Here is a 12,991-nt window from a genome sequence, read left to right on the forward strand (position 1 = left end):
GACGGGTGCGACAAATTTAAATTGCTAGGATCCAACACAGAATCTTGCTTGCGTTGTCAAAAATTATTAACTTTTAATGACTTGTGTGTTTGCCTTGAAAAAGGCATTTTGATTTCCAAAATTGGATTTCCTGATGGCAATCTTCATGCTACCCCAACACTGGGGGAATAATGTCAGTCTGGCGACACACGCTGAGAAAAACCGCGCTGCTCCTGAGACGTGGTGACCAACCACAGGGATAATGCTGCTGCTAAGGAAGGACGACTGCTGTTGTCGCTGTCCAGAACCATTATGAGCGGCTTCGGTTGAAACAGGCTCTTTCATAGTCCAAATAGCATGTTTTCAATTGCAAGGTATATGATTCTGTCGACCGTGCTTGGGAAGCAATCATATAACGACCAATCAGAGGTCGAATTTTTCGTTTTGACAAGGCTTGACTATTTTCAATAGTACAATAGTGTGAATAATAAAATTACAATTATCTTCTTTTGGGAAGAATCTTAGAAGATTTCCCAATCTATTGCTGCAAGAACGAAGGAAATCCATCAGATACTAACCGATTTATTAGCATTTGAAATTGGACATATTTTTCACTTTTTTCGGTTTCAGATTTTCATTCCACATCCCTATATGTTAGGTAATGTTAGGTTTCTTCCAACACTTTTTTACACTATTTACACACTGGTAAAGAAAATCCTTATCATACACAACAACAGCTTCGCACTTGTGTTCTTGTCCATTTTTAATAATTTTTCACTTCGTCTTTACTCGTATTATTATTGTACAATTGTTTACTTGATCATATTATTTTTTTTTCCTCTTGTTCCTAGTGTGTACTGTGCAGGTACCCACTGTGTTGCTTCATTATCACTATAATCCAGTTTTACATTTTTCTTCCTTCGAGTGAGAACCAAGTTTATTTTTTACACTATAGAAGTTTGTAGCCAATTTTCTTCCTTACTATTTTCTGCTGTTTTTTTTCCTGTTTCGCGTGCACAATTTTTTCTCTAACACTTTTAGTTCTCGTTGCACAATATCCACTTTCGTTCAACGTCACACAATTTATACTTCGAACTATTTTATCGCGCTTTTTACTGTTATCGAACACTACTTATACTTGAGCTTCTTTTGACTTTATATTACCTCGCGTGGTCCGTTTCCTTTTCTAGAAACCAAAAAAAAACCGCTGTCACCACCGTGTAGAGCTAGAGCTCTACCAGGACCTGTGATCACTTAGAAATGAAACACACGAAGTCCTGTACGCGAACATTCCATTCGCGGAATCACCTCTTTTGGATGATAGATTAAGATGATTGATTTTATTAACCTACAATTTTGCTTAAATATTAACCTGTGTAACTCAGAGCGGAGAGACTCTTCTCCTCCGACCTGAGTTATCGCCTATCTAGCGGTTCTATTCTAACCTATAGTATTTATTACCCTGTTTCGTTTTCGAGTTGAATTTTAGTACATATATTCGACTATTTGCTGAGAACATTAGGGCGCGTGCGAGAGCGCGCATTTACTCTGAACCGCGCGCAACCGTGAGCGACCGTTAGTGGCGCTGTGAGTGACGTTGTGCCTCCGGCTTCTGTTTTGATTATAGTTAAATTGAAAAAGGTATACATGGTGTGGCATGATCGTTAAGATATTTACATTTCGTAAGCCACCGGTCGTTCGACTACTTATAATTAGGACGCTTGGTTATTGTTCTGAACGATAATAAGGATGTTTAGTTTTGTTTGGTTTGGCTCATAATAAGAATGCTCTAGAATGCTAGGTTATTACAACTCAGCGGTAAGCTAATGCTCCGGTTTATGCTAAAATTGTTTTGATTCTCTACAGTATTGAGTAAGCTCGGCGGCAAACTATGGTTTTTAGCCTGAATTCTGATGCATCGTGACGGAACATTGGGTAATCTTCGCGGGGTGTGACGTCACATGCGGATCGTCAGTTTCAACTTTGACGCGAATCAGGCTGGCTCACCAAAAGATTGAATAATTTATCCTCTTTGGCATATGAGTTCGACCAAAAAATTGACTGATATCGTTAACATTGAAAAAATACTGGCGACTATTCAACAATGCTTATTGCTTATATTTCAGATTTTTCTTTTGGATTTTTTCACCTAATATCAATCACATACATGAGAAAATTGCGTGGTGGGGCAATGCAAACGCGTGGGGGGGGCTAAGCCCCCCCGGTAGCTACGGGCCTGCGTGACCTAGTCTAGCATATTCTAGTCCGATTAGAAGACGAGGACTAACATTGCGGTACGCTTCGAGGGGCAATCCAGCCAGGTGTGGGTACTTGTTCTGCATCTCAGCCAGCATCAGCGTTTGAGGACGAATTTGAAGAGAGGACGTCGTATAAATACCGGACAGTTCATATTTTCTTGAACTTAGCATGCTAGAGATCAGTAGGCTGACCTGTTGCGACTGGTTTTCCGTCTTCTGTGTTCCACCGGTCCACTTCAAACATAATGACTTTTTCGGTCGCTTTACCTGTAGCTCGTCGGCCAGGCTCTGTTCGATTAGAGTTAGCTCCGACGCATCATCAACAATCGCGTAAGTGCGTATTGTCCTTGTTGGTTCGAACAACATAACAGGGACAACTCTGAATAGTATTTCTGACTGTCCTTGGTGAAGATTACAACTATGATCAGTTCTATCTGCTTGTGTTTGCACATTACTCGAAGTGGCTTTTTCCTGCGTAGTAGCTTTTGGTGCATCATGTTTCAGTCTATTATGCAGCAGAAGGTGATGAAGATACTCACAGCCATTCGTACCACATGGTTTCGAATGCTTGCACGACCCGTTATGTTTCCGCAGACATTTTCTGCAAATTTTATATTCATTCACGGCAGCCCATTTGGAATCGTAGCTAAACCCTTCGAATCTTTTACACTTTGCTGCGGATGAGGATGAGTTCCTTCGAATATTGGACACAACTCTTTCAGTACAGTACCGTTTGATTTTAGTTTAGTGGATGCTTCAGCGGTCTTCTTGGTAGTGGATTCAGATGCGGAATGAAAATTTAGGTTGCCGTCTTTCTTGGCTCCCCAAGTTCGCAGTTCACTATTGTTGCTGCCAATCATAACAGTGCTCGCGTCTTCCGCCGTAGTGTACAACCACGCACTAAAGTCAATTAGAGTCGGATTTGGCTTTTGGCGAGAAAATCCAGCCCAGTCCATTTAAAGAGATGACGGAAGTCTCTCCACTAATTTGTACCTCAACGATGAGTTATAAACGAAGTCGTTAACCTCGTATGCTTGAATCGTAGCAACGAGATTTTCCACTGTGAGTGCAAAACTCACAACGGTATCCAGTTTGTCCATGTTCGGTGACGGTAGCCGGCGAACCCTTTGAATAATGGCTTGGACAATCGCTTCAGGCCTTCCGTACAGCATTTTAAATGTTGACATTACTCCGATAACGTTAGACGGGTGAAGCAGTCTGCACCTTACAGCTTCCAGTGCTTTTCCCTTTAAGCATTTTTGTAGTCGCAGCATATTCTCTTCATTCGAGAACCCGCACATCTGTGTTGAGGAATTAAACATTGAAAAGAATGATAACCAGTCTTCTGAACTTCCACTAAATTCTGGTAAATGCTTGAAGACTGCTTGGCGTGCAGCTAGTTGATTTCGATTTAAAATACACACAGTCTCATCATTGGTTGTTACTGGAATCGGCTTAAGAGGTGTCGAACATTGTCCCGGAACAAAGTCGTTGCCAACTACCAGTGTACCAGGATTCATCGAAGCGATATTTGAAAGCCGGTCTCGCCGAGAATTGAACAGCGCAGGTTCCACAATTGCATATTCGATTGATCTGTTACTAACCCGAAATCGTTTTCTTCGCCATGGCATTCGGTTTCCTCCACCCATTCCTGAATTTTTGACATTCTTTCTATGTCACTGGCAGCCGATGACGTTTCGCTACCGTATTCTTTTAGGATTTCGTACCTTCTTTCGAGAAACATTTTTTTTTTCAAAGCCAGCTCCTCATTCAACTTTTGCAGTTCTAGCTCTCTCATCCTACTTGTTACACTGCGAATTGAATTGCCTCCATTCTGCGATCCAACTTCGCTACATATTGAACCCACCTTGCTCTGTGGGTTCATTTACTGCTATGCCTAGCTACACTGGTAACCCCATTTGTCGATAAGTTTTTTTCCAAACTGGTGATCTGCGGACACGTTCAGATTCATCTGGCCGTTTTTCGTGATGGGGGGTGGGGGGTGGGGGGATAATCGCAGTCGGTGCTTAATCCTTTGCGGTAGTGCAAATAGGACAGATCCAGCTGACGATCGCAACGTCATCCGTTACATCTACACACTCGTAGTGGAACCACTGCTTGCAGCCATCACCATCACACTGCACCATTTGATCACTATCACGCTTACTACACATCTGACAATGGAATTCTCGTTTCTTACGGACCTCGCGTATTGGATTCCTCCTATTCTCGACCCCTGACGCGATTGGCTTCGCTTTCTCTCCAACGGAATGAAAATCCTGAGCATTTGGATTGAGCAATCTCAAAATTTCCAATTGTTTGGGGTATTTGTATATTTATTCATCAGGCTCGAATTTACCTGCGGATTATTACTAGGGGAGCGGATTACGATCACAGGGGTATTCCCAGCCGCACCGTCGGCGTTGGACTTGTCTGCTACTATATCATCCACTCTCGCTTCGTTGGTCGCAGTCATTGATTTTTTCAACATCCTGGGGTTGTTCCTTTAAAGGAATTTATGAGATGTTGTCCGCAGTATAGATGAAGTTTCGGTTTAATAAGAAGACTCCCACTCGTTTAGTAGCAAGAGTTTAATTATAAATTCCTAGTTGGAAAATTAGGACAAAATGTTAGAAATGGCGATTTGCTTGGCAAAATTAATTACCTTTAGTATTTCACACTGTGGCAACGAAATAGATTGCGGCGCTTTTTAGGCCTCGTTGTAGCGAAATATTCCTACATGGAATAATTGTATAACTAATTTTAAATATAAGATGTTCGCAATACAGCTACCTTGATGAGTATAAGTTAATATAATTTGTTCCTTGCTTAAGGCATCCTTAACAGTGCGCTACTATTTAAGTTGTTATGGCAACTGTGTACAGCGCGGCTATTTTACGCACTCACCCGTTTTCACACCGGTCGTTGCTATCGTCTCTGTTTGACGTTTCATCCAGCATAAACCTTTAACAGCGCTGTTACCGGGCTGCCAAATTTGAGAGCACGATGCTTCCCGGAGGCCCGGCTACTTTTCTCTAGCGCGTTTAGCAGCGACCGGTACGGTATGAAGTGATGATAGACCGCTACCAAACGGGGTGTAGAAACGCACTGTTATACCCCGTTCACACTACACCACATATCACTACACCACCTGATATCAGGCGATTTGTGCTATCGAGGCCATATCACCATCGATATTACCTGACTAGCTGAATGTACCCGGCTTTGCTCGTGTAAAAAGTTCTGCTTTATCTATAATTTTCTATATTTCCATATATTTTTTCCAACTCATCATTTCAAATAATATTTCTATTTTAGTTATAAACTTGCTTATATACCACCTTTTTCGTTGATTAACAATTGATGCGGAGGTATTCCAGCTGGGTCGAATGAGTTCAAAAATTCCGTTGGAAAATGCATTGCCTTATCAGCATTTTCGACGGTATCGATTAACTTACAATAAACTCAAATTACACTAATATTACATAATCAATAGCCTAACCTGACCTCTGATAGTTAAAATTATTGCTTGCTATGTCTTCTCGTTTTACTTTTTTTGCGTGAACAATATCAATATCATCCTTATAGTTGAACATCAATATTTATGAATTAATTAACAATTTGAAGATACGGGGACTATCTCCAAATTTTCCTCAAGTTTTGAATAATTTCCAATGCAGAAAAACAACCCTCACTATACTAAACGTTCGGACACCAATTTTCGGTTCTGGGGAGTCAGCTCTGACCTATGAACCTAATATCAGGGAGTATTTGAATATTTTTCTTCTTGAATTTGAAAATAGCGTTGTACACCCGTGGTCATTTTCTGAAAATAATCCTCTTTCTACAAATATTGACATTACTTAACCATTTTACTCAGTTTTACACAGCTTGACAGAAAGCAAAAATCGCGTTATTGATTTCAAAACGTTTCTATATTACGTCCAAGCCTTCTTCTGTATTCTAGTAACCTTTCCAGAAAATGTAATCCGCCATGTACGATTGGAAAATTTGCACCGGACATAAATATTTGGATTCTGGACGTCATCTTGCTATCGAAAATATACATATTGCAGAGCATATATTCATGTTTCATAAAATTCTAAAACCGGAAGTCGCCATATTGAATTTTAAAAATGTCGTTGGACTTTTATTTTTTTGTTTCTATAGGTCATCCTGGTTCCGGAAATACCAATGTTTGGAGGTTTGTAAACGTTTTTTACAGTTGTATACAGCTTCCCAGAAACCAAAAGTCGCCATCTTTGTTTTAGAAAAACATCGGACATCATATTCCGGTCCCTAGACATCAACTTCTGTCCATGACCGACCGAGGGCATGAAAGTTATCGTACCTTTTCAAAAAGTTCCCATAGGGCACTAAAAGACCTGACTTTCTTATCAATTAATACCCCCTCCCTCTTTGATAACTGCCCCTTTCTCTTTTCGACATCATGTTCCGGACTCTGGAAATCAATTTCCGGTCTCCAGACATGACCAAAGGCCTGAAAACTATCGCATTCATTCAGAAAGTTCCCATAATGCATGGAAAAAATTCATTTTCTGACCAATTAAGACCCCCTCCTCCTTTGAGGGTTGCTCCTTCCTCTTCCCAATATTTCTATGGCCACTTCCTCTGTATAAAGAACACGTATGCCAAGTTTGGTTAAAATCGGTACAGTCGTTCAAGAGTTATGCTGTAACATACATACATACATACATACATACAAACAAACCTTTTTTTTAAATAAATAGCTGGATTTCAGGAGCTCTTTTCTTATTTGATCGATGCTATTACCCAATTTTTATTCGGTAATAGTTGAGCTTCAGCAACTTTTCCAAACATATTTTTTGTCCAAAACGCTAGATTGGACTCTCCGTTATCAAATTATGCAAGAAATATGTCAAGAAATCGTTCCAAAAACGGATCAAAGCAGGTTGGATGTTTTGAAGCACCTGTCTAGAAACATTTGCACGAAAACCGATTTTCGGCTGCAAACAGACGTCACCACGTTTAAAAAAAGGCCAATATTTGGAAATATATGATCGATTTTCGTATGACGACGTCATTCCGATTCCGAAAATACCCATATTGTCAAGTATATAATTCAATTATTGATTCTCGCAGGTTTCCAGAAACCAGAAGTCGGAAACCCAAGTTTCAAAGTATCGTCAGACACCGAGAACCGGTTCTTAGGAGTCATTTTTGCTCCGAAATTACCAACATTGGGGGGTTTGTGAGCGTTTTCCACAGTTTTGAACGGCTTCCCAGAAACCGGAAGTTGCCTTCTTGGATTGAATATGGCATCAAACATCATGTTCCGGTCTCTGGACATCAACTTCCGGTTTCCGAATATGACCAAGAGCCCGAAAATCATCAAATTTCAATGAAAGGTTTCCTTTATGTATGAAAATTCATTAATTTGACCCCCTCTTCTTTAGGGGTGACCCCTCCCCCTATCCAATATTTCTATGACCACTTCCTTTGTACAAAGAACACGTATGCCAAGTTTGGTTGAAATCGGTTCAGGCCTTCGAGAGTTATGCTGGAACATACATACATACATACATACAAAACTTTTTTTTTATATAAATAGAAGAAGATATGGGATCGAGCTGTCAACGGATATTACCTCGGCTACATGCTATCACGGATATCATGTTCGAAAACCAATAATAACCACATTTCCAGCAGTTGGCAACACGGCTAACAGACATTTGACGCAACCCTACAAATTTCGCAATTCGCATTGCTTGCGAGGAAAAAGGAAGGAAATATTTTTGCTATTTTCATCCCGCACATGTTGACAATTGCATATGAGAGTTCGCGTTGGTGCGAGCCAACTAACTGACATCTATATCCTAATCCCATTGCTCTTGTTGTCTTGTTTTAGCTTTAACCTGTGTTTGTTTTCTTCTCTTTTCAATTACCAAAGCAAATGTAAAATCATATCAGCTCACTGAAGTGTAAACGCTCGAGGGGATATCCGATATCATCTGGCGATATCAGGTGATATCCGGCGTAGTCTATCTAGTTTACAAGGCATTAATGATGCCCTTAGAGCAAGCCCACCAGTGGCTAAATTGAAGTTTCTAAAGCTAGTTTGGCAACTCCCACCATAATGCGGCAACCGCACCGAGCGTTGCTATGTTGGTTTGGGAAATAGCAATCCCACCTCGGGTAGTAGCGAGTTATTAAATTTGGCAACGCTATAGCAGCGTGCCGCATCGTTGCTATTTGATGAATAATGTCAAACTGTTGTTTGTTTTGTTGTGCTCGATAGTAAATGTTCGTAACAATATTATGAAAATAATGAGTGATTCGAACATAATTGGTCGGCCCCGGAAGACGAAACGCTTCGCCTTGGTTAAACACGTCGTAGGATGCAAGTATCAGCGTGAACCGGCTGAGATTTTACACAGGGTGTTTTTTCGGGCGGGTAAACATTCATAGCTCAAGTCCTCACAAGATTGGTCAACCTTGTCATCATTTCAATAAACCTGGAAGGTTTAAGCGAATCGCTAGGGAGTATTAATACCATAATTACCGACTATTGCTGCTGACTCTTTTGAAGGCAAGTTATTCGCAGTTTCCCGTTGCGTCCGGTTGTAGAATAAAAAACCATATTTCGCATCTACAGCTGTTTTAATCTTCGAAAACAACGTAAGACGAATTCGAAAGCGGCGGATAATGTGGCCATTCACCTCTGTTGGCGCCGCAACGTCGAACCACCCTACAACCTTCGATCGAGACTGGTATAATTGGTTTCCCGCGTGATGAAAGTGCATCGCTACATAATTGGCGTAGAGCTACCAGCTCTCTCCCTCTCTTTACTATATTGCTATTGTAATAAATCCTATAAAAACCCAATTCCCGCCAATATTAGAATATAGACAAAGTTCAATTGTTAAAGATAACACCCGCTTATTATATCTTCCGAAATCCTTTTTAAACCGTTGGCTGTTCGTTCGTTCGATTGCGAAAGTTACCCGCGTTGCAACCAAAGTTCTCACAAATTCATATGGTCCTTCGAGCCGGATTGCGAAAAGTTTCGCCCGGAACCGCGTATAAAGTGATCGCTAGTGCCCGTGAATTGGCCCCGTCGCCGCTAAATAGTGCTTCTGCCGATCGGCATAATAGTGATCCGAGGAGAGTTGGAGCTAAAGAAGAGACATTTGGACAAAAAGTGCGCGAAATCCACCAAGATAGATCGACTTATCCGCGAAAGTAAATCGCTAGAACCCCGCCTGAAGCGCATTTCGGAAACAGTTTAAAAAATCCGACCAGAAGCGGTCGACGAAATTGACTTACAAACTGAGTTAGATGCTCTGAGTGAAGTGTGGATGGCCTTTTGCGGCGTACATAAGAAAATTTTGGACCTGTGCGAAGTGCGAAGTGCATACGACGAAGCCATGAGCCGTCAAGGCAAGTTCGAGAGTTGCTATATCGGTCTGAAAACTCGATTCCTAAAACTGTTGAAAATTGTTAAAAAACGCGACGCTGCTCCCCCTGTGCCCTCCCAGCAAGATGTCATCCAGCAATTAGCAGATCAGCAAGCCGAATTTCTTCGCATCATGTCTGCTAACATGGTTTTACCAGCAACGCATGCTGCCGTCGTACCTCAAGATGCATCTCGACTCCCGGACTTGAAGTTGCCCCAGGTGAATATTCCTACATTTAGTGGAGACTACCTCGAGTGGCAGTCGTTCAAGGATCTGTTTGATAGCTTGATCGAGCAAAATCCAACGCTGAAAGATAGCCAAAAATTATACTTTTTAAAAATCAACCTTGCTGGTGAGGCGGCTTCTTTAATTTCACACCTTAAAATCGAAGACGCGAATTATAAACCTGCTTTAGAAAAATTGGCATCCCGGTATGATAAACCCCGTGAAATAGCTAGCAAGCATATTCAAAGATTTCTAGCGCAACCATCGCTTTCGTTTGCCTCTGCCAGCGGCTTGCGAACACTGCATGACGTGTCAGATGAAGTTCTCCGAGCGCTCAGAGCCATGGCTAGAGAGGACCGTGATACATGGTTGCTTTTTATACTGAGCGAAAAGGTGGATCCAGATACCAAGCAGTTGTGGTGTCAGAAAATTGCCGAAATGAAGAAAGAAGAGATTACCCTATCGCGTTTTCTGAAATTTGTTGAAGCTAGGAGCTTCGCTTTGCAATCGTCGCATTCTAATAAAACTAAAGCATTAGTATCCGTGAAGCAACCCGCAAAATTTCCCACTAGAGGAGCAAATACATTCACAAACAACCCCATATTTTGTGATGTCTGCTCAGCACAGTATCATCAACTATTCCAGTGCGCCAAATTTATTCACATGAGTTATCACGAACAATTATCTCACGTAAATCGACTGAAATTATGCCGAAACTGTCTTAAAGCACATCCCGGTATCAGCTGCAGAGTTGGTACATGTAGAAAATGTAACTTCCCACATCACACTTTGCTGCATCCACCAGTCACTGGTCAACAAACACCAAACACGACTGGATCTCAATCCAATCAGCTACAATCCGCGCAATCTTTTATATCGGCACTAGATTCTTCCGGCGGCCACAGTTCCGCAAAGGTCCTCCTTGCTACAGTGGCTATTAACGTCCTAGATAAAAAAGGGCATCCTTATGCCTGTCGCGCTATTTTGGATAGCGCATCGCAAGTCAACTTTATCAGTGATAGCCTCCGTAAGCAGCTTGGTATCGACACCTCGCATGCTAATGTGGATCTGGAAGGCATCTCGGCAGCTACCGCTCACGCAGATCGATTTGCAGACATCGTTATCACATCTCGCTGCACGAACTATCGAACCTACGTGCCCTGCCTTGTATTGGAGAGAATAACAAAATTTCTCCCATGCAAACCAGTAAACACTCAAGATTGGCCTATCCCCCTCTCAATACCCCTGGCGGATCCACTATTCCATTGCCCGGGTAAAATAGATGTTCTTCTTGGCACTGACTTATTCTTTCAGTTGCTTGAGCCCGGCAAAATTGTCCTCAGTCCAGACAACAGGCTACCCATACTACAGATTACAAAGCTCGGATGGGTGATTGCCGGCCGCTATCATGAGTCTAAGCCGTCATATGACTCTCACTCTCCGACTTGTTTGCTAATCTCCGCCAAGGATAATCTTTCTCCGCATAAGCAAACATTCTGCGAGATAGAGGACAAACGATCAAACGATCATCATCTCACTGATGAAGAACAACGTTGCGAGAAACAATTTGTGGAAAATACTATTTGAGATGAGTGCGGTAAATTTGTAGTACGGCTCCCGTTTCTATCAGACCCGAGTGTACTAAGAGAATCGAGGCAAATTGCGGAGAAAAGACTTAACCACATCGAAAGAAAGTTGGACCGAAATCCATCTCCTAAAGCTGAGCATGATGAATTCATGCGTGATTACATTGATCTCGGTCACAAGTCGTTAGAAGAAAAGAACAAGTCACTCAAAAAATGCGTGTATCTCTCACGCCACTGTGTGATTAAAACCACCAGCTCAGCCACAAAATGCCGAGTGGTTTTTGATGCTTATGCTAAAGTTTTGAATGGACTCTCTTTAAAAGACACTCTCATGTGTGGCCCAGAAGTACAGGACTCATTGATAAATACTTTGCTTCGTTTTCGTTTGCCACCTGTCGTACCTGCTGATGAGACGAAGCAGATTCATACTAAGGTTTGGCTGCATCGTGATTTTTTCAAAATTCTGTGGAGTTGGTCGAAAGAAGAACTCGGTAAAGAGTATTAAACACTTAAACACAGCAACTTTTGGCACGAAAGGCGCTTATTATCCGGGCATCAAATGCGTTCAACAGCTTGGCCAACTACAATCGAGCCACGGAGTGAAACGCGGCTGGTCTTTGCACCAGCTCAACCCTTTCCTGGATGAAAACGGCCTCGTCAGGGTGGGCGGACTGCTGCAGCAATCGGAATTAGGCGTCGATAAAAGGCATCCTGTTTTACTACATCAAAATTCAATACTAACCGCTTCAATACTGTTACATTCTCACCAAGAAAATTTGCACTGTGGTCTGCAGTTACTATTAGCGTCCGTTCGAAGACGTTTTTGGATACTTCGTGGTATCAGCGCTACTCGCAAGGTGTGTCAAAAGTTTGTGGTCTGCGATCCCACTTGGTCAGCAGAACTGTACCATCCAACAAGTACATCGCTCTGTTTATCTGCTTCGAAACGTGAGCGGCGCATTTAGAAAAGTGTCAGAAATCATCCCTTAATCTGGCCGAAATGGCCGAAATTATGTTGGCGCCGCAACGTCGAACCACCCTACAACCTTCGATCGAGACTGGTATAATTGGTTTCCCGCGTGATGAAAGTGCATCGCTACATAATTGGCGTAGAGCTACCAGCTCTCTCCCTCTCTTTACTATATTGCTATTGTAATAAATCCTATAAAAACCCAACTCCCGCCAATATTAGAATATAGACAAAGTTCAATTGTTAAAGATAACACCCGCTTATTATATCTTCCGAAATCCTTTTTAAACCGTTGGCTGTTCGTTCGTTCGATTGCGAAAGTTACCAGCGTTGCAACCAAAGCTCTCACAAATTCAACCTCTGTCCAGCAACTCCTATCCCAACCTCCACGTGGTGCCGACCGGAATACGAGTAACCTTAATGGAGATCGGGTAACCAACCCCGGTGGAAACTATGGTCGTATGCTGACTGGGAAGGGGGTCGTAGGCGGCTGTATCCCCACAGGGGCGGCGTACAACAGCGTCTGACCCGAAG

The 12,991-nt window shown here is 42.1% G+C and overlaps 2 protein-coding genes across 2 annotated transcripts; one reads left to right on the forward strand and one right to left on the reverse strand.

The window, feature by feature from the left end:
• Positions 1-4,264: 4,264 nt before the first annotated feature.
• Positions 4,265-4,728, reverse strand: LOC129728774 (uncharacterized). The gene is made up of 2 exons (XM_055687230.1): positions 4,597-4,728; positions 4,265-4,516 (listed from the first exon to the last, which is right to left on the reverse strand). The coding sequence occupies exons 1-2, from the start codon at positions 4,726-4,728 to the stop codon at positions 4,265-4,267; spliced, it is 384 nt and encodes a 127-aa protein (XP_055543205.1).
• Positions 4,729-9,577: 4,849 nt separating this feature from the next.
• On the forward strand, positions 9,578-11,488 carry LOC129728775 (uncharacterized). Its single transcript, XM_055687231.1, has one exon. The coding sequence runs from the start codon at positions 9,578-9,580 to the stop codon at positions 11,486-11,488; it is 1,911 nt and encodes a 636-aa protein (XP_055543206.1).
• The last annotated feature ends 1,503 nt before the right edge of the window (positions 11,489-12,991 follow it).

This window comes from Wyeomyia smithii, chromosome 3 (assembly GCF_029784165.1).
Source record: "Wyeomyia smithii strain HCP4-BCI-WySm-NY-G18 chromosome 3, ASM2978416v1, whole genome shotgun sequence".
Taxonomy (NCBI): domain Eukaryota; kingdom Metazoa; phylum Arthropoda; class Insecta; order Diptera; family Culicidae; genus Wyeomyia; species Wyeomyia smithii.

Excerpts from the sequence above, each read along its gene's own strand:
- LOC129728774 (XM_055687230.1), bottom strand. The coding sequence starts at position 4,728 with ATGTTGAAAAAATCAATGACTGCGACCAACGAAGCGAGAGTGGATGAT. Across the intron at positions 4,517-4,596 it reads CCCCTAGTAATAATCCGCAG|GATTTTCATTCCGTTGGAGA; the intron begins GTAAATTCGAGC and ends CCAAATGCTCAG.
- LOC129728775 (XM_055687231.1), top strand. The coding sequence starts at position 9,578 with ATGGCCTTTTGCGGCGTACATAAGAAAATTTTGGACCTGTGCGAAGTG.